The sequence below is a fragment of the Dermacentor albipictus genome, chromosome 4 (assembly GCF_038994185.2).
Source record: "Dermacentor albipictus isolate Rhodes 1998 colony chromosome 4, USDA_Dalb.pri_finalv2, whole genome shotgun sequence".
In the NCBI taxonomy this organism is placed as follows: Eukaryota; Metazoa; Arthropoda; class Arachnida; order Ixodida; family Ixodidae; genus Dermacentor; species Dermacentor albipictus.
In genome coordinates this window covers 2,153,144-2,174,497 of record NC_091824.1, presented here as the reverse complement: position 1 = coordinate 2,174,497, position 21,354 = coordinate 2,153,144, and the positions used below count along the sequence as shown (strand labels likewise).

The following is a 21,354-nucleotide window of genomic DNA, read 5'->3' as shown; positions in this document are numbered from 1 at the left end:
TCTGCGCCTTGCCTTTACTACTTCAAGCATGAACCAACTAGCCCAAGCAAGAGTTTTACGCCACCTAGCTACGCTCGTCAATAAACCTCATCTCACTGTTTTGTATATAAACTGAAGTGTCACCGACACAGTCTTGTCCCTTCTTTCTAATATGGTACGCCTCGAGTAGCTCTCTGGCTCGACTATCTCGGCAGCGGTACAAAAAAAAGGAAATAAAAGTTGTGGAATAAACTTTAGTTGCAAGTCTGCGCCCGCCCTTGTCCCTAGCTGTCTCTGTGGTCCGTTTGTTCGCGCAGTTAAAGATGTTCGCTGATATGTACCAACTCGCCCAACAATAAGTTCTCCGAAGTAACTTACGCTGAGCTTCACGCATCTCACTGGAGCGTTATTTTTCGTTTGCGGAATACACATAGCAGTCACTTCCGATCAGTGCAGTTCAACACTTCCCTCAAGTCGTAGACGTGCCCCACTTCAAATAGACGACTTCCTTTCTCTAAATTCTTTTCACGAAAAAAGCTGTGAAGAAGTTGTTATTCCCGAAACCCGGTTAAATTTAATATCGGCACGCTGTTTCGCGCCATCGCTACCGTTTGACAGGGCGCCAAACACGCAGCGCGGGCTGCTGACGCCGTGAGCAATCCTACCGCATTCGCGCTACTGTTCGTCAGATAGCGCCAGGGGTCGGAAAGACAGGGCGCCGTCTAGCACTTGCAACGTGCCCATAAGCGCCTTCGCTGTACTTGCAATAATTGTTCTTTTTTTTTGCGTATCTGGCCTCTCATACCGCTGTTATGTATGTTGGCTCTTAGACCCTCTCAAGTAGTTTGCAACCGCTTTGATTGATTGACTGATTGATTAGCATAAATTAATAAATGAATAAATAACATTCAGCCTATGTAGTCGACTACTTTGTCGATATGTTGGCAAGGTTTATCAAATACTCTTTTCGGCAGCCAGACGACAAACGCACATACGCACAGGCACGTACAAGCACACACGCACACACATAAAACACCAGCTACGAATTGATTTAATGCTGCAAAAACACATCGCCAAAGTGATCTTGCTCACGTGCAACAGAAGGCACATGGAGCGCAGTAATAGCTATCTTCATTGCTACAGCTTCGCCTGAAACAGATACTGCGTCTTTAATAATATAATGTAATCAAAGTGTCTCTGACACATGTGGGACCTATCGTTCTGAAAAGGTGCCTACAAGATTGCATGCGCCGCTTTATTGCTGCTCCTGCCCAGGACATGAACGCACCAAAAGTACGGCTGGTGCGAATGAATATTGCAATTCATTCGCACAAAAAGATCCGCACGAACAAATTATTCAAGCGAAGCTTCTATTGCGTCACTAATGTCGGCGTTGGTGTTGCCGTATGAAAAAGCCCAAGCCACGTGAAAATAAAAACTTCTTGTGGGGCTACGCATTCGAACCACCGATCTCCGGGTTGTGAGACCACCACGTTAACCGATTCTGCCACTGTCTTTTTTTTCTTTATTGCCTTGGCATATAACACAATTGTATACAGTGAAATGTCACATATAAAAGTGCTGTCACATCACTTTCAGCACATGAGGGGTTAAAAACGCAGTCGCCTCATCATAGATATTTCCCCTAAAAGGGGGTACCACTCAGGCTTTTCAGTTTGAACTTTGTACACTTCTCTCAAGTATTCTACAATTTCAATGAAATACTCTCGTGCCTGTCGCGAATTCAAGTCCTCGTTGCGCACAGCCATCCGCGTCCTCCACACGCTGTGGAGTACTAGTGCCATAAACATGTCGTAGGGCACACCCCCTACGTTCTTGACAGGCAAAATACGGATGTCATACAGTGTATTGGGCAAGTCTTTCTTCAAGGTCCTCTCAAGGATGTCCCAGAGAAATCAAGATATATGTGTTCAACTGTCTCCGGCTTTTTTGCACATGATGCAGTCTACAGACCAGGCAGCAAAAAATGCCTTTTTTCTCGCAGCCAAGGTTTTGCAGTGAGTGTGCAACTGTGTAGCTTGAAAAAGAACGTTTTGACTGATGGTCGTACAGGCATCTTTTTAACTCTACCTAAAACATCGTCCCTTGGACCTCTTGGGTACAGTGATTGGTATACAGGCAATGGCAACATGGTTTCTACAAGATCTTTGTATAATTTCTTACGCGTCTCCTCAGAGAGATATATTCCATTGAAAAGCGTACATTTAGGATTTCGAAAGCACCTAAGATTTCACGCATATGACCCTTCGGCCGTCTTGTTCGACATGGACCGTTGTAACAATAAATTCTGGCAAATAATTTGACAATCGGACATGTAACATTGTTCTCAAAAAGCAATCACTTTGATCGCGTAAGAAAATAAATCTAGCCACGATCTGCCGCAGGAACACGTGGACTAGGCCGATCGCCCCACTACGCACAGGTCGAAACGAATTTGTGCGACTGGTTCTTTCCCACGTAGAACCCCAAACAAATACAGCCACCACTCTGCGTAGCTTATGTGTCATTATGCATTATGTGTCATATATAACACTTGAAGAACATACCACACTCGCGAAACAAGGAATATGTTGCACACAGTTGAGCGTGTAAACATTGAAAATTCTCGACCACCCCATTTTTGTTCTTCTCGCGTAGTGACTCCGTTTTATTCTTCCAATATTCTGTTGTGCCGCGATAGTGTTGTAGCGGTACACCTAGATACTTATCAGGCATCACCGTCCATGTGACATGTTCGAACAATGAGGGTGTGACTCGCCAATTTCCATGCCAGATACCAAGGCATTTATTCCAGTTAATTCTGCTACCGGTGCACTCACAGAATATCTTGGCATGAGTTATTGCCACTCTGACACTTTCTTGATCATTACAGAACACCGCGATATCATCTGCATAACTAAGCACATTGACTTCCGGGGTCATCAAGCGGAAACCATGAATTCGTTCATTCTGAAGCACTTTTTCACAAAGAGGTTCTAAATGGAGAGCGAAAAGTAGTGCTGAAGCAGGACATCCTTGTTTTACGCTTGATAATACCAGAATGCTTTCGCTGAGCTGTTTGTTAACCACAATCCTCGTGGGGCATCCAGTGTATGCCATTCGTACCCCCTCCAAAACTACAGATCCCACTTTTATGTAGTCGAGGATGCACAAAAGGATCTCGTGAGTAAGATCTTGATGAGGGCTAGTTCGTTCATACTTAGAACTGAGGTGAAACAGCGCGAAAAAGAGGAGGACACCAGGAAACAGGAAAACAAATACCACAGACAAGCGCTGACTGCCAACTGGAAGTTTATTTGAAATTCACCGGACATTTAAACCTTTTTCAGCATAGGCATGCGCACACCAGTCGCAAAAACATCTGCAAATCAACATTTTATTCTTTCTTCCAAAAATGTGATTTCTTTTTCCGACAAGGCAAGAGAGGGAGCGCTTACACATTTGTCTCCCTCCTTTTTTATATGAAATGCCTCTACTATTTCCCTTTCCTTCTTACCCTTTCCTTTCCCTGTGAATTTTCTCTTTTCAAATATGGGGGTGCATTGACACTTGTTACTGTGTCCAGCTAAATGACTCCCATAGCCATTCTTTAGGTTAGTGCTGTGCTGACGAGCTCTTTCATTGAAGCACTGTCCCATTTGACCTAAGATTTTCCACAGCTAAGCGGTACTTGACAAATGACGTTGCGCCTGCACTCAGTGAAACGAGTTTTATGATTTGTGGTGCACAGGTGCCTTTGGCGCTTGTTCATGCGAATACATATCGAGGACAACTTACACGGGGCACTGGAAACCAAATTAATAATATGTCTATTGGAAACTTTCTTCAGATTGTGTGACAACTTGCGTAGGTATGGCACCACGTGGGTTGTCTTTTGTCTTTGTTTTCTTTTTGGAAAGCATCGGAACTTCTTTTCTCTTTCTGCAAAATGGCTGAATACTGAAGTGATCACAGAACTGGGAAACCCTGCGTTCTGTAGTAGCGATATCTGATTTAAAAAACTTCGCACTCATGCTCATCGCACTCATCGCACTCATGCTCACATGACTTACTAAGTGCTGCTTTAATGCACGTTGTTGCTATGCCTATCTTAATCAATTTAGAATGTGAAAATACAAACTTCATAGGGAAAGGGAAGGGTAAGAAGGAAAGGGAAACAGTAGAGGCCTTTCATATAAGAAAAGAAAGGAGATAAATGTGTAAGCACTGCCTCTCTTGCCTTGTGGGGAAAAGAAATCACATTTTCGGAAGAAAGAAGAAAATGTTGATTTGCAGATCTTTTTGCGACTGCTTTTCGCATGCCTATGCTGAAAAAGGTAAAAATCTCCGGTAAATTTCAAATAAACTTCCAGTTGGCAGTCAGCGCTTGTCTGTAGTATTTGTTTCCTCGTGTCCTCGTATTTTTCGCGCTGCTTCACCTCAGTTCTAAGGATCTTGTGACTCACGCGGTCAAAGGCCTTATTGAGATCGATTTGTAGCATCGCTACCCTACTCTCAAAATCTTCACAACATTCTAAAATATTCCTTGCAATGTGAATATTCGCCGTTATAGATCTGCTTTTGATGCCTCAGGTCTTATGGGGCCCTACGATTTCTTTAATAACATTTTGAAGTCGCCTGGCCAACACACCCATAGAAAGTTTATAATCAACATTGGCTAAGGTTATCGGCCGATATGATCCGATAAACTGCTGTTTTGTGGGATCTTCTGTTTTGGGAATCAACACAATATGTGATCTGTGGAAGGACGTTGGCAATTCTTTGTTTTCGTATGCCTCATGCAAAACGTCACATAAGGCTTCTGCCACAGGGCTTCTAAATTTCCTATAGAATGCTGCGCTTAAACCATCCGGACCAGGTGTCTTTCCAGAGGTAATTTTTTCAATTGATATTTCAATTTCTTTGACGGTAATAGGTGCCTCTAAGCTTGCTTTTACATCGTCGTCGAGTTGCGGCATAAGTGAAAGGAATTCATCCATGAATGTGCTACTGTCCTGTTTTATGCTTCCTAATAATTCGCGATAACGTTCCACGAACGCTTGTTCACGTATTGCTTTATCGCTTGTGACGGCGTTTTGATGTTCTATCGCCTTGATTTCGTTTTTAGTCGCACAGCTCCTCTCGTTTGCCAGCGCACGTTTCGTGGGCGTCTTGCCACACCGAAGCCTCTCGGCGCGTGCGCGCACCACAGATCCCTTATTTGTCTCCGGTTCTGTAGCCTCCAACTTTCTTTTCACATCTTTAATTTCTTTAATGCGCATGCCCGGTTGCACGCTTTCTTGACAGACTAAAAAATCTAACTGGCACTGCAACTGCTTTCCTTCCTTCGTTTCGCGCTGTTTTATACACTATGCTCTTTCAATCGCGTCCATTTTTACTTTTTCTTTAAAACACTCCCATGTATACATTAAATTGCCCGTGTTACACTCGCGTACTTCATCTAATTTATTTTTAATGATCTCCAAAAACGTGTCTTCATCGAGTAGGACATCGAGAAGGAGTAGCTTTTCGTTCAATTTTCACAGGTCCCAGCTAAATCTCTGCTTTTCTCTTTTATAGATGGTGACCATGACTAGGCTATGGTCGCTGAAAGATACGTGCTTCACAGTATATATAATCTCGGCACCAGGGAAGTAATGATGCAGACACGTAGGCTCTGTCAAGCCTTGCCTCACTGCTAAGCTGGTCATGTGTGTATTAGGTGCTCTGAGATAGCAAACCTCCTACGTCGTCCAACTCTCGCTAGCGAATCATTGCATTCAACAACAAGGCGCTATAATCACGGACCGACGTTTTGCTTACCCTATCTTCGGGAGTTCAAGCACAGTTGAAATCTCCTAGAAAAATAACTGTTCTATCACACAAGTGCACTTGAAGATTTTCGAAAAATATTTTGCGCTCTTGCTCCCTATTTGGCACATATACACAAACAATCCGCCAACCCGCGCCAGAAAAGGAAAAATCACACACAATTAATCGTCCCAATCGATCAATATGTAAACATTCTACTGCAATGACAATGCTATTATTCATAAAAAGCAAGCAGCCACCGGATGTGCCATGAGAATGGCTGACACATACATTGTATCGGGAGCGGAAAGGCGAAACCCTGCGTTCTGTCTCCTCTTGGGACTCAATTTTCGTTTCCTGCACGGCGGCAATATCAACGTCGTTCTCAAGAAACAAACGACGCAACTGATGCTGCCGCCTACTTGACCCAAGTCCTCTAATGTTGGGCGTTGCTACGCGTAAGGCTGTTTCTAATTTAAAGCGCATGTTGTTATCGCTATGAGCCGGCATACCGCACGGTTACTGCTTGGAGTGAATGCTCATAAGAAAACAAGGAAATCGCAGGATTTACAGGCGTCTCGGCTGTTTTCATGTTTTTTCGTCGCGGCTCCCACACAACACTTTCACATTTGTCTCTTACAGATGACTCTCCCTCCGAAACTCACTACAGTCTCACCTACCCAGGTGATGTAGACGGCAGAGGCGGCTTGGCCTCTGCCCGTGGGTCGACCAGAATTTTTGGCCGCGGTTTGAAAGTCGGACGCCTAATCCTCGTTGTCTTCGTCGGTGGTTCCCCACCCTCGACGCCATCAGAAGTACTTGACTCGTCTCTGCTTCCATCCCAAGGGCAATTACCGGCCAGGCAGCTGGCTGCGCTCTCGCTGTCGTCCATGTTGTCATGTCCACGTGTAGTCTCTCTTTCCTTGGCTGAAGTTTCATAGGACTGAGGCCTCTCTGAGGCCATTGCACTCCCTGGTTGTAACTCCGACGGCTGGTCTGCGGGCTCCTGCCCTGTTGTCGTGTTCGGCCCTTTCACTATGGCCTGTTCTGGCGTCGCCGGCACTCTGTCGCGCGCTTTGTCGCCCGAACTTGCTGCGTCTTCAGCGCCACCCTCGTCCATGAGTGGTTCGGACGCGTCGCCACCATCCACGGGCCCAGTGACGCTGGCATAGGAAAGCGTGCAGTCGTGCTCCTCATGACCGAACCTCCGGCAGCCGCCACAACGCGGCACTCGGCAGTCCCGACAAATGTGCCCTTTTCCTCGGCAGCGTAGGCAAGCGGGCGCTCTTCCCGGCACAACAACAAGGGCTTGCTCACCACTCACGTTCACTTGATGAGGCAGGTCATCAATTTTAAGGCCCACCTTCAACCTTAGCGCTACCAGATGGGTCGTTGAGCCTTTGACGGCCACGCCGTGTACCCGCCACCACTCCCTGCTGACTTCCGTCACCTGTCCGTACGGCGCTAATGCACGTTTCACGTCTTCGTCGAGTACATTGTGGAGCAGCCAGTGTACCTTCATCCGCGCATCTTGGTTTGATGGGTCGATGATGAGGCAGCGAGAATTTTTACCTTGAGGTCTCCGACGCAAAGGATCTTTTTCACTGCATCCTTATTCTTGAACGTCACAGCCCACACATGGCTCATACGATACGCCCCCAAGGCAACAACTTAGCGGAGCAGCGTTAGATGAGCCAATGTGTCGCGGAAGTCTTCCACTCGGTATGGCCGGCAACAGACGTCAGCATGTAAAAAAACAGTATTCAAAACAACTCGTCCTGTAGGCAGGTTTGGCAATACAACTTCGTAATCACCTTCAACGTCAAAAGACCTGCAGCAGAACTGATAGTTGGGCGAGTTGGTACGAATTCATAGTAAAATATTTTTGCGCGCACAATTGACAAGGACACAGTGAACCTGGACACAGTCAAAAGACCTGTTACCGCGGCCGAAACGTGCCGCTGTAGCCACCACTGAAGGGCCTGCCATCCTGCGTCCGTTCAGCTCGGCTGCCGGAAGCAGAATCAATTCAGCCACTGTCTTTTCTTCCTTTATTGCTTGCTTTGACATACACAAACAATACATAAAAGATAAAACATGTCAACAAGTATTTTGCTGGCACGACATATTAAAATTTTTACAATGCTGCAAGCTTACCTAGCATGTCAATTCATGTTGGCTGTTCAGGGAGTGCCCAATGGACTTCCCTGAACCGCATTACAGACTCAGTGATAGGATCACGTGTCAATAAACTTGGTGCTGGGCTAGTTGGTGATGCATTCTTTCAAACTGATGGTAGCGCTAAAAAGGACGAACACATGGTGAAAAGACGTTGTCTCGACACTCGGTAACGTCGTTGTGCCGTCTTTTCACCCTGTGTTCGTCCTTTTTAGCGTTACCATCAGTTTTAAAGAATGATCACGTGTAGGTAGCGAATTGACATCAGCATTGTTGAACTGTGTTCTACCTTTCCACAAATTGTGGACGCCCAGGAGCATTACAGCGTCATGCCGAAAAACCTCCGTTTCTACCGGTAAGAATCACATTCCATGTGGATCTAAAGGTAACTCTATCTTTAAAGTTCTTTGTAGCACATCCCATAAAATGATTTTATCCCAGCAATCTAGAAACGTATGCTCTATCGTTTCAAGTGTCTTGCATAAGACGCAGTTAATGAGCCACGGGACAAAAATACCCTTGTTATGCATCCTTGTTTTACCTGATAATGTGGTAATGTAGTTTAAAGAAAAACGTCTTACCGAAGGGTGTACTGGCATTCTATTAACCCTGTTGAGGACATCTCCTGGGCCTCCCCGGTTTGACATACGGTAAATCGGTACAGGGAGCATAGTGTAAATTAGGTCCCCATACAGTTTTTTCCTAGTAATTTTGGTGAGATACTGCACTGAAAATGGCACCATGCAACATTCTGTACGCTATCACTTCTCGCAGGTAACCTTTAACGGTACCACGCATTGCTTCATACGAGCATACAACAAATCCTGAAAAGTGACGACGTAAAAGCACTTGCATGACTGTGCGAAGGAAGACATCATTCTGATCGCGAATGTACTAAAGCGTGGCACAACTCGTCGCACCAATAAATGTGCCAACCCAAGTCCCCCTTTTTTTTACTGGCTAGAACAAGTTTGTGCGGCTGGTTCTTTCCCAAGTAGATGCCGATATGAAAACGGCGAAAACACGGTGGATTTTTCGGATGTTGATCTGCGAAGCACACAGCACACTCATGACATACCATATCTTGGGCGTAAGGAATAGATTATACACTGTGGCGCGCGCGAACATTGACAGCTGTCGCCCTTGTCACGCGTTAGCCTTTTCCTTTGCTGTCGCCACTGGTTCATTCCAGTACGGCTCAGGTTCGCGATAAGAGTCAAGAGGCACGCCTAGGTAGGTTGTTGCAATGGTTGACCACCGAAGTCGAGCGAAGTAGTCTGGCGTTTCTTCCCATGCACAATGCGAAAACCCATAACTCTTCTCCCAGTTTATTTCTGCCCCGGTGCACTTGCAGAATGTTTCAACTACCTCCACGGCCTCGCAAATAATGTTTCTATTTGAACGGAATATGGTGATGTCATCTACATACGTCAATATTATAATACCGAGACCGACCAAGTTGTCCAGCGCTGTTTATTCCAAAAAAGGCAACGCCCGCAGCTCACGCGCGAAGAAGTCGAAGAAGAGGGAAGATGATGATGGCTATGTACAAATGAAGACGACGAAGTACGTTAATAGTGCTTACACTAACTTCCCCCCGTCATGGAAGCGGCCAGCCTGGCCGCAGATTAGAGATTATCTAAACGGGGAGTGAAGGGCTTCATCCGCGACACGTGAACAATTTCGGCATTCCGGCGGCGCCGGTCAGTGACGGAGTGTACTGGGCGGACGAGATAGTTCACTGCAGATGTTTGCTGCACAACGGTGTATGGACCAATGTAGCGTGGAAGGAACTTCTCACAGAGGCCTGGGGTGCGGACTGGAGTCCAAAGCAGGACTTGGTCTCCTGGGTGAAAACGTAGGTCACGGCGTTTGTTGCCGCAGTAACGCTTGCGCTCAGCTTGGGTAGCTTCTGTGATTTGCCGGGCGATTTGACGGCAATGTGCAACTCGGGCAGCAAAATCTTCTGGCAGCGACGCGTTAAGCGAATAAGGTGCGAAAAAATAGTTCTCTGTCGAATATGGTGGAAGGAGATCGTCCATACACAAGGAAGTAAGGGCTGTAGCCGGTAGTCCGTTAAATAGCAGTATTATATGCGAATGTAACAAAAGGAAGAATTTTATCCCAGTCAGTGTGGTCAGGACGGATGTACATGGAAATTATGTCAGACAGCGTACGGTGGAAGCGCTCAGTAAGGCCATTGGTTTGCGGATGATAAGTAGAAGTAGATTTGTGGACGGTATTAGTGGCTCGAAGAACTTCCTCGAGAACTTGTGAAATGAATGCCTTGCCACGGTCACTGAGAAGAACGCGAGGAGCCCCGTGGCGCAAGACGATGGTGCGCAAGAAAAAGTCGGCGACCTCAGAAGCGGTGCCGGATCGCAGAGGGCCAGTCTCGGCATATCTTGTTAAATGTTCGACCGAAGTGACAATCCAACGGTGACCAGAGGGTGTCAACGGCAAGGGACCATATAAATCAATGCCAACAAATTCAAAAGGTGCGTCCGGGCAAGGGAGAGGTTGTAGTAAACCGGCAGGAGGGGATGTCGAGCGTTTGCGGTACTGACATGACGCACAAGAGGCAATGTATTTAGCCACCGTTGTGGATAGGCCAGGCCAGAAGCAGCGGGTCTTTATGCGGTCGTAAGTCTTGTGGAAGCCTAAGTGGCCAGCCGATACATTGTCGTGAAGTTTGAAGTTTTGAAGTTTGAAGTTTATTTCCTTTCTTCATTACATAAAGAAAGAGGAAACAAGAGCTAAAGGCCATACAGCCTGACAGGGGCTCTTGCTCCTAAGTGCGTTCGGGTTACATGATGATACGATGTACAAACAAAAAAAGCAAATATAACAGGAAAACAAGCAAGTACGATGTACAAAAGACAAGTAAACAAGATAATGTGTACATTATACAATGACTATGTGTAAAAGACATTTATGCTACAGTTTTTGTTTGTGCAATCACATTTACCGCGCAGGTTAAGCAATACATATATAGTGCATTATTAAAAAAATTAGTGCGAGAGCAATTTATGTGTAATTAATTTGATAGTGTATGAGTAGGTTTTTTATATATTGCCTAAAATTAGGCGCACAGAAATCAATTTTTTGCTCAACAATGTTTAGTAGCCTTGGTATTTGATAGCTTATATCCTGACGTCCGTAGTTAGTACGCGTGAATGGTATTTTCTTGATTTGATAACGTAATGGGTATCGAAAAGAAGTGGGTATGCTGACAACATGGAGCCTGTGTTTTTTTATATGTAAGAGTAATCTATAATAAAATACTTGATTTGCTCGGATCATTAAATGTTTGTCAAAGAGATTGTGTGTGGGTAAGTCACGCGGCCTACCGTGGTAGTTTTCAAAAATTCGGACTACTCGTTTTCGCAAGCCTAATAACTTATCATAGTTTTTTGTTGTAGTTGTTCCCCAGATCAAGACACAATAAGATAGTTTCGAGAAAAAAAGGGCGAAGTATATTGATTTCTTTAGCCATAAAGGAATTAAATCACCTATTTTATACATACAGCCTACTACTTTGCTAAGATCATTGCAGAGCTTATTGACATGATTATCCCAGGAGAGGTTTTCTTGGAACCATACCCCCAAAAACTTTTGCGTTGTTACTTGTTCTAGCCTCTTTGCTTGAAATAGAACAGTTATATTAACAGGCAATGGCTTGCTTATCGGTCTAAATATTATATATTTGGTTTTATTGACATTCAATTGTAGTTTGTTTATGTACAGCCATTCAGATAATAAATTTAAATAATCATTTATTTCTTTTTGTATGCATTGCAAGGAAGAATTTGCAAAGAAAAGATTAGTATCGTCTGCGTACATGATGATATTAGGTGAGGAAGAAATGTTAGGAAGGTCATTGATATATAGATTAAATAATATAGGACCAAGTATGGATCCCAGTGGCACGCCATTCTGTATTTTGAGAAGTGAGGAAGTGGCCTGATTATATGAAACAAACTGATAACGATCCGTTAAGTAGCTTCTCATTAACTCTAATGCTGTACCACGTATACTGTAGTCATAAAGTTTGCACAGAAGTATACCATGATTTACGCTGTCAAAAGCCTTACGTAGGTCCAGGAATAAGCCTACCGTGTATAAACGGTTTTCTATATTTTGCAGTATTTGATGTTTTATATTTAAGAGCGCATCCTCACATGATTTATTTTTTTGAAAGCCGTATTGCGCCGTACTAATAATAGAATATTTCCTTAAGAAACCTTCTAGTCGAGTGTTTAGAACAGTTTCAAAAAGTTTTGAAAAAAGAGGTAGTATAGATATGGGTCGGAAGTTGTTTACACTATGATCAGCACCGCCTTTATGAACCGGGCAGACTCTGGCTATTTTAAGTTTGCTAGGAAAAATTCCGGACTCAAACATTTTATTAATAATATGAGCTAATACATTAGAGATGATGTCAGACACATACTTTATAGGAGATGCCATGATACCGTCGAAACCTGCAGCACTGTTTGACTTAAAGTTTTTGATCACGGTCTCTACTTCGGTTGGTGTCACCGGAAATAGCATTAAAGAATTTTGCAGAGACGGTTTCACAGTATGCCCTATCTCTTCTGGATCTGCTGCAGAAATGTTGCTGCAGCATTGAACAAAGTGAGTGTTTAGGATAGAGACGGCTTCTTCACCCGAAAGAGTGCCGTTAACCGAAGCTATTTGTAGGTCTTGAGGGCTAGCCTTTCCTCCAGATATTTTCTTAATTTCCATCCAAACTTTTCTTCGATTCGTACATATGCGCGAGAACACGTTCTCATAATATTTTTCTTTTGCCTTTTTTAATTCTGAATTTACTTGGTTATTAATACCCGTTATTAATACCCTCTAATACCCGCAAGCGAAGGCAGCGAGGTAGAACTGGGACCCACCGGTGACCTGTTGGGTGGTAAACGTAGCGGTGTAGCACGCCACCTTGAAGGCGGAATTGTCGAAGTTGGCGTCGCAAGCGGCTGTTGGGTGGTTCGGTGAACCCACTAAGGCGATCCATGAGAGCTCGACAGTAGGAGTCGGCCCGCAGAAGCGAGACGAAATCAGAGCGTGATGAAAGCGTAACTTGGTCCAGGGGCGTTATCGAGAGTTGGTGGGAGGCAAGCGTAGCATCGGAACGACGTGGTTGGAAAGACGACGGCGCGTTACTGGGAGAGAGCGAGAGTGGGCAGCGAGACAATGCGTCTGCATCATTATGGCGTTTTCCAGACTTGTATGTTATAGTGAAGTCATATTCCTGCAAGCGCAGTATCCAGCGTCCTAAGCGTCCTGACATGTTTTTCATTGATGACAGCCGACACAGAGCATGATGGTCGGTGACGATGGTGAAGTGGCGGCCGTAAAGGTATGGGCGAAATTTCTGAATTGACCAAACGATAGCAAGGCACTCTTGCTCTGTAATGGTGCAGTTCCGCTCAGCTGGAGAAAGTGTTCGGCTGGCATATGCTATGACTTGCTCTTTAGATTCTGTATTACGTTGCAGAAGTACTGCGCCAATACCTTGTGCGCTTGCGTCAGTATGGAGTATGGTGGGGGCACGATTATCGAAGTAGCGAAGCACTGGTCCGGAAGTAAGATGCCGCTTAAGAGCTTGAAAAGCCGACTCGCAGTCGCTAGTCCACGTGAAAGAGGCACCGGTAACCAGGAGCTTGTGTAGAGGAGCTGCTATTGCTGCGAAGTTGCGTATAAATCTACGAAAATATGACGCCAAGCCGAGGAAACTACCTAGATCTTTCTGTTGCTGGGGGCGAGGAAACTGAAGAACGGCACTAATCTTTTCGGGGTCAGGCTGGATGCCAGCTTTTGAGACCACGTGACTCAATACTTTTATTGTTTTGCTTGCAAATTTGCATTTTTTTGTAATGATTTGGAGACCAGCATTCGCAAGGCACTTGAGAACTTCGTCTAATCGATGAAGATGTTGGCTGAAGTCAGACCAAAAGATGACAATATCGTCCAGATAACAGAGGCATGTCTTCCATTTTAGACCACGAAGGACGGTGTCTATCATGCGCTCAAATGTGGCAGGAGCATTACAAAGGCCAAAAGGCATCACGTTAAATTCATAAAGGCCATCCGGTGTAGCGAATGCGGTCTTTTCTTTGTCAGTCTCGTTCATCGGAATTTGCCAATATCCTGATCGAAGATCAAGGCTGGAGAAATACTCCGCCCGTTGTAGTGTGTCCAAAGCGTCGTCAATTCGAGGTATTGGATATACGTCCTTGCGTGTGATCTTATTGAGCGCTCGATAATCCACGCAAAAGCGAACTAAGCCATCTTTTTTCTTTACCAGGACCACGGGAGACGCCCATGGGCTAGATGAAGGTCGTATTATCTTCCGCGCAAGCATGTCAGCAACCTGTTGTTCAATGACCGTTCGTTCGGACGGCGATACACGATAATACGATTAACGTCGTCGTATAATAGCGGAACCATCGGTTTCGATGCGGTGTGTAGCCGCAGGAGTTTGGCTCAACACAGGGGAACAGGTATCGAAACAAGCTTTGGGTTTGCCAAGACCACCATTAGGGCTTTGGACTGCGCGGCTGGTAGGTCAGAACCAAGAACGGCTGGAGGAGGGAAAGAATCATCCAAACCTGAGGTTGGGGCTGGCGATGAAGAAGGGCAAAGCGCGACTAGAGAGATAGGTTGAGTGTCGGCGAGGGTTGCCACAGTCATCCCTTTGGGCAGCATCACAGGATCTGGGGTCGTGTTGCAAGCAGACAGAAGGGCGCGGCCGCGTGAAAACCGGACGAGACAGGTGGCAATGAGGATTCCGCGAGAACTACAGCGGGAAGAAGGGGCGACTACTGCGTCTCCGTCGGCGATCTGACTGGATGTTACGGCTACAACGTCTTCGTGACCAGGACGCAGGACGTAGTCGGCAGCGATGGTCAAGTTCACGCATGAAAGTGAAGAGTCCGCAACAGGTTCAAGCTCTGTATCCGTGATGTGGACGACTTCCTCTCTACATGAAATGACGGCTGAAGCAGAATGCAGGAAGTCCCAACCCAGTATAAGTTCATGGATACACGTTGGAAGGATGATAAACTCGATGTGGTGGCGTATGCCGTCGATGAGAACACGAGCAGTGCACTGTCCGTCAGGGTGAATGAATGCATTATTAGCACCACGCAAAATACGTCCATGATAAGGCGTTTTTACTTTACGGAGCCGGGAACACAGATCACTCCGAAGAACAGAAACGGCGGCACCGGTATCGATGAGAGCTGACGCGGGAACACCTTCGACAGTCACAGAAAGCATGTTGGCCGGTCGAACAGGAGGAATATTTGAAGACCGATAGGAAGCAGTTTCCCCTCCAAAAACTGCAACAGTTAGTTTTCCGAGTGCTGGTCGACAAAATGGGAAGTGGGGCGAAGCGGTGATGTAGAGCGCCGGTAAGGGGATGGAGAACGACGTCTGGCCGAACGGGAACTATGAGGCAGAGTGGGAGCAGCTGGTGGAGACGGAGAACGCTGTTGCGGGGACGAGTACGGTCCGGGATAGTAGTCGTCTGATCGGCGAGTGCGGTCTCTTTCGTGCTCAGCATAGCCTCGCCTTTCATCCTGCTGGCGCCGGCGGCAGAAGCGAGATATATGGCCGCGGATACCGCAGTAAAAACAAACTGGACGAGGTGGACGCCACTGAGGGTACGAAGGCGCAGCAAGTGCTCTAGTTCCCATCGAAGCCAAATGGTCATAGGGGACGCCAGTAGGCACGGAGGGCACGGTAGGTGTGGGTAGCGAAACAACATCCGCGTAGGTAGGTGTGGAGCGCGCTACCGGAGCAAGATGCGTCGTGGGTGTAGTCATCGCTGTCAACTCCTGCTTTACGACCTCGCGCAAGTCGAAGGCGGGGGTTGGGGCGCAGGCAGCAGGTGGACGCCTGAGGTCTTGTAGTTGAAGCTCTTCGCGGATGATGGTGCGGATAAGAGCACGTAGATCTGGAGAATGGGGAACCTGAGGATCGCTGCTGTCATGTGGAAGACGAATAGAGTGCAGCTCGTCGAGGCGTTGACACGTTGAAGCGTTGTCTTGGACAGAAGCCGGATTTTTCACGATTAAGGCGTTGAACGCGACAGGCCCAATGCCTTTTAAGATGTGGTGAACGCGTTCGGCTTCCGTCATGCTAGGATTCGCACGGCGGCACAGAGCCAAGACATCCTCTATGTATGAGGTGTAAGACTCCTGGGGAAGTTGGCGCCGCGTTCCCAGCTTCTGTTTGGCGACTTCTGCACGGCCAGACGAGGAAGCGAAGATTTGCCGCAGCTTCGAGGTAAACGTGGACCAATCCGCGATGTCGGATTCGTGGTTGAAATACCACGTTTTTGCAACACCGGTCAAGCAGAAGGCGACGTGCCTCAATATCTGGGTGTCGTTCCACTTGTTGCAAGAACTCACGCGGTCGTAGTGGTCGATCCAATCGTCTACGTCATCACCGCGGAGTCCCGTGAAGACAGGGGGATCGCGCTGAGGGCACGTCACAGTCCAAGAGGGCGCCGCAGGCGGGGTCGTCGGTGTGGACACTGTCGGCAGGGTTGGACACTTCCAACCCCGGCCGGAAGGGCCGGGGTTGGAAGTGTCCATTGTTGCAGGGGTAGCTGGGTGCAGGCGGCGACCGGAACGGAGCTCCAGGGAGGACGGGAACGCGAGAGGACGTCGGGATCTTGACGCACCTCCACCACTTTATAATACCGTGACCGTTCAAGTTGTCCAGCGCTGTTTATTCCAAAAAAGGCAACGCCCGCAGCTCACGCGCGAAGAAGTCGAAGAAGAGGGAAGATGATGATGGCTATGTACAAATGAAGACGACGAAGTACGTTAATAGTGCTTACAATATTTTAACTTCGTTGATTGTAACCTGAAGCCAGTTATCCGTTGATTGTTTTGGATGGCCTTGCACAAAGGCTCAAGGTAAGCCGCGAATAGCAGGAGCGACATCGGACATCCCTGCCTCACAGAAGGCAGCACTTGCACGCTGTTTGTCAGGTCCCCATTTACAATTACCCGAGTTGAGCAGTTGGCATGCCCCATTCTGATAGCGTCTGTTATTACGCTTCCCATCTAGGAATGCTCTAATATGGCGAAGAGAGCATCGTGGGAAACCCGGTCGAAGGCTTTAGACAGATCTAGTTGCATCATAGCCACTCGTTCGCTAAATACATCACAACATTCTAGCACACTTCGTGTTACGTGTACGTTCGTGGCGATGCTTCTACCATTTATACCACAGGTCTGATACGTGCCAACGAGCCTCGTTATCATACCCTGCTATGGTTTGGCCAACACCTTCACAGATATTTTATAGTCGACGTTGGTAAAGCTTATCGGGCGATAAGCCACTGTCGGTTCATTACACGTGGCTTTTGAAGCGGGGTTTTATATACATGAAGAAGCGATGCAACCCAAGGTGCGAGCCAAATTGAGGTTTAGTGCCGTCCTACCTGTGACAGTGACGCTTCCATGAGGTTATTAAAGCAAAGATGTAGCAGTGTTCCAAAAGAACTTCTTGGGAAGTTGGTGCTTAGATTTCCTAGCTATACTTTATGGTGCAAGATACATTTCTTGAAAGGGAACAGAAGCCGGTGATGCGCCCGTGAAGACAGACAGTGAAGACATTGAAGGCAGTAAAGACAGATAGTGAAGAGATTGGCGCTTCACTGTCTTCTTCTGTCCCTTTTCAAGAAATGTATTTTGCGCCACAAAGTATACCTAGGAAATGTAGCAGTGTGGACAGCCATAGTCTAATCTGTTTAAAGCGCGAACGAAGACGGAAACTTATTAGATTGTGGGATACCAACCAGCCCAAACTGCCACCCTTCTAAGTAGGCAGCCATCAGTTTCATGCCATCGTTATTGTGTTGCGCATGTACAAAAATGCGCTATGCTATGTTCCTTGCAGCATAAAAACAGTTGGCAGTAGGCGCTTTCTGTCTCCTTCCTTTCTTTTGCAAGTGGTTCACGCAAAGTGGTTCAGAAGGACTGTCTGTTGGGCTAGTTGGTCTAACATTGTAAATTCCAAATACAGCGCAAGCAATACACATACACATAAAGAAGATAAGAAAGACCGGGTCTTTCGTGTATTGTAAACGTGAAAGTGGCTCGCCCCTTGCGCTGCTTCTACTTCTTCATGTATATAAAACCCCGCTTCAAAGGGCACGTATAATGAACCGACAGTTCCGTAACCAGTTAACGTGGTGGTCTGTCAAATCCGTAGCCCGACAAGCAGTTTTTACATACGCGCGGCTTGGGCTTTTTCGTACGGCAGCACCAACACCAACGCTGACACGAGTGAGGCAACACAAGCTTCGCTTGAATAATGTGATGGTGGGCATCTTTTTGTGCATTGCAATGCATTCGCATGTCAGCCGTACTTGAGTCTTGTTTGACATTCAACAACAAAATAGCGTATGGTCGCAGGCTGAACACAAGAATGGAGGCGGCGAGGTTTTACTGGACACAGGCCTGTCGGAGGAGGACGAGCTGGGCTGCTTCGGCCGAAAGTGCGTGGCAAACAACCAGTGCTGCCGCGGCTCCGTTTGCGTCGACGTTGATGGATCAAAAGGTTCACTTTGACCTTTCTGATTTTTGTAGCGGCACCAGTGTGTGTAACGGTGCTCCTTTGCGTAGTTATTTCGACAAGGTTGTGCTGGAACACGACATTAAGAAAAAAAAAAACGGATAACACAGAGGGCCGACTAGCAGCTCATCGCCAGCTACTGGGCATTAAAAACAATGGAGAAAGGCAACATGACGCGAAATTTCTTTCTCATATTCGGCGTCTTTCTTTTGTCATTTTCAAGTGCTTTGCGACGCACCAGTGACGAATTCGACATTTTTTACGTTGGCAAACGCTTCATAGGTGTCACGTGCCAAACTTTTACACCAATTGGGTCGTATCGTGCCAGACAATAATAATCGTCATCTGTCTAATCCGCATTTCCTTTTTTAACGCTGCGAGCCCGGCACTTCCAAGTCACGAAGTCCAAGTCACGTTATCAGCATGACAGAGCATAGTAGCGACCGCAGCGTTTTCAAAAAAGAGAATGCAACCAAGAGAGCTCACGATTATTGTTATGTGGCAAGATACTACGGAAAGGGTGTAATTTTGTTTAAGAGGGATGTCATACCGATGTTTTTCGCGGAGTAGACTCGTAAGCAAAATTACACCCTTTTGACACACAAAAATAATCGTCACCTGTCTTGAACGCATTTCTTTTCTTTAACGCGGCGAGCCCGGTACTTCCAAGTCACGAACGACATGCCCGTTATCAACATGACAGAGGATTCTCGACAGGAAAGAAGCGAACGCAGCGTTTTCAAGGAAGGAAACGCAAGCAAGGCAGATGACGATTATTGTTGTGTGGCAAATATACACCCCAAAGGGTGTACATTTGCTTAGTGTATGCTAAAAGTATACACCCTTTGGGGTGTACATCTGCCACACAACAATAATCGTCATGTGCCTTGCTTGCGTTTCCTGTCTTAAAAACGCCGCACCCGCTGCTTTCCTGTCGGCAATGCTATGTCATGCTGATAACGCGCATGTCGTACGTTACTGTTACGTGCTGAGCTTGCAGCGTTAAGGAAAGGAAATGCGGACAAGACAGATGACGTTTATTGTTGTGTGGCACGATACGACACAAAGGGTGGAAACTTTTCTTACACTCTTAAAACGGCTGCACCCTTTGGGGTGTATATTTGTCCCACAACAATAATCGCCATCTGCCTTGCTTGCGTTTCCTCTCTTGAAAACTCGGCGCTCGCTACTTTCCTGTCGAGAATGCTGCGTCACACTGATAACGCGCATGCCGTTCGTGACTGACAAGTACCGGACTCGCCGCGTTAAATAAAGGAAACGAGGGCAAGACAGATGACGATTATTGTTGTGGGACAAGATACGCCCCAAAATAGATACGCCACGAAATGTTCTTCCTTAACAGATTTAACAAACGCGGTGGCGGTGTTGCTATCTATACTCTCGCGTGCAAAAGGTGCCACATTCTGCCTAACCTTAGTTACGTTACCGATGATTATGAAGTTCTAAAAATACAAAATCAAAATCAAATCATTTCAGTGGTATACCGCCCCCCAAACGGTAACGTGAAACATTTTACGGATTATTTTGACCAGATTCTAGAATATGCGTCACTAAACAAATGTTCCTTTTTGTGCAGCGGTGATTTTAATATTAATATTCTAGACCATAACGCTACTGTACATGATTTCAACATGAAGATTCTCTCCTGTGGTTTTGTCAACTTAATAGAAACAGCAACACGTGTCACATACGCTACTGCGTCGGCGCTAGATCTAATAATTACGAACATTGAAACGAGTGTGCTCTCTGCTGGTACAATCGCTTCTGACGTGAGCGATCACTGTCCGGTGTTCGTCGTTTTTCGGCATGAGCATGCTAAGCGAAATACTGTTAAAGAATCTGTTACTGTGCAGCGCATAACTGATGCCTCCTTGGAAGCGTTTAAGCATGACATTATGAACTTCGACTGGTCCTGTGTGCTCCAGAAAAGTGATGTCAATGATGCGTACGACCTTTTTTTTCACCATTTCCTTCGTTTCTATTCCAAGCACTTTCCGCTCGAAACGTACACGAAAAATACGAGAAAGATAAGAAAACCATGGATAACAAAAGAACTTTTCAAAATGATAAAGGACAAAAATCGTCTCTATCAAACGTTCCTTCGAACACGTGCAGAGGATACGCTCCTTCACTTTAAAAAGTTCAGAAACCGATTAAACTGTGAGCTACGGTCATGGTTATATTGCGCTCAGTTTTACAAAGACGATATTAAGAAAGGACAGGACGTGGACGGACGTAGCGCAAACTACCAACTGTTTAATAATGTTAAATAACGCGCTTATATACAAGGAGATATGGCGCGACGGGGGGGGGGGGGGGGTATAAAAGATATGACAAGTTCACGGAATGTGATCATAGTTCGGGTCAGGCATACATGGTTCACTGGCACCCGTTCGCCCTGGCAAACTCAACCTCAGCTTTGATAAGCGCGATGGACGGAGTGCTTACGCACATTTCTTTTTCTTTTGCTATCGCAAGCGCCTCACATATTTCTCGCTCCGTTTTTGTTTTTGATTTGCCAATGACTGTGGCGCTTTCTAGAAGCGGAGAGCATTTGCATTGTTTGCAATGTGCAGCCAGGTTGCTGGGTGCTGTCAGAAGCTGGCACGTGTATTTGTGCTCCCGTAACCTATCATTTAGACAGCGTCCAGTTTGCCCGATGTATACTTTCCCGCAATCTAGTGGGATTTGGTAAACAACTGAAGTTGCACATTCCACGTACTTTGTCACGTGCTTAGTTTGACAGATCGTAGCACC

General features: G+C 46.3%; 1 protein-coding gene across 1 annotated transcript in view; it reads left to right on the top strand.

The window, feature by feature from the left end:
* The window catches only part of spab (space blanket), a 280,941-nt gene that overhangs the window by 108,278 nt on the left and 151,309 nt on the right, over nt 1–21,354 (top strand). Inside the window, exon 2 of the mRNA XM_065444047.1 lies at nt 18,417–18,561. Coding sequence (XP_065300119.1) covers nt 18,417–18,561 — 145 coding nt within the window. The remainder of the gene's footprint in view (nt 1–18,416; nt 18,562–21,354) is intronic.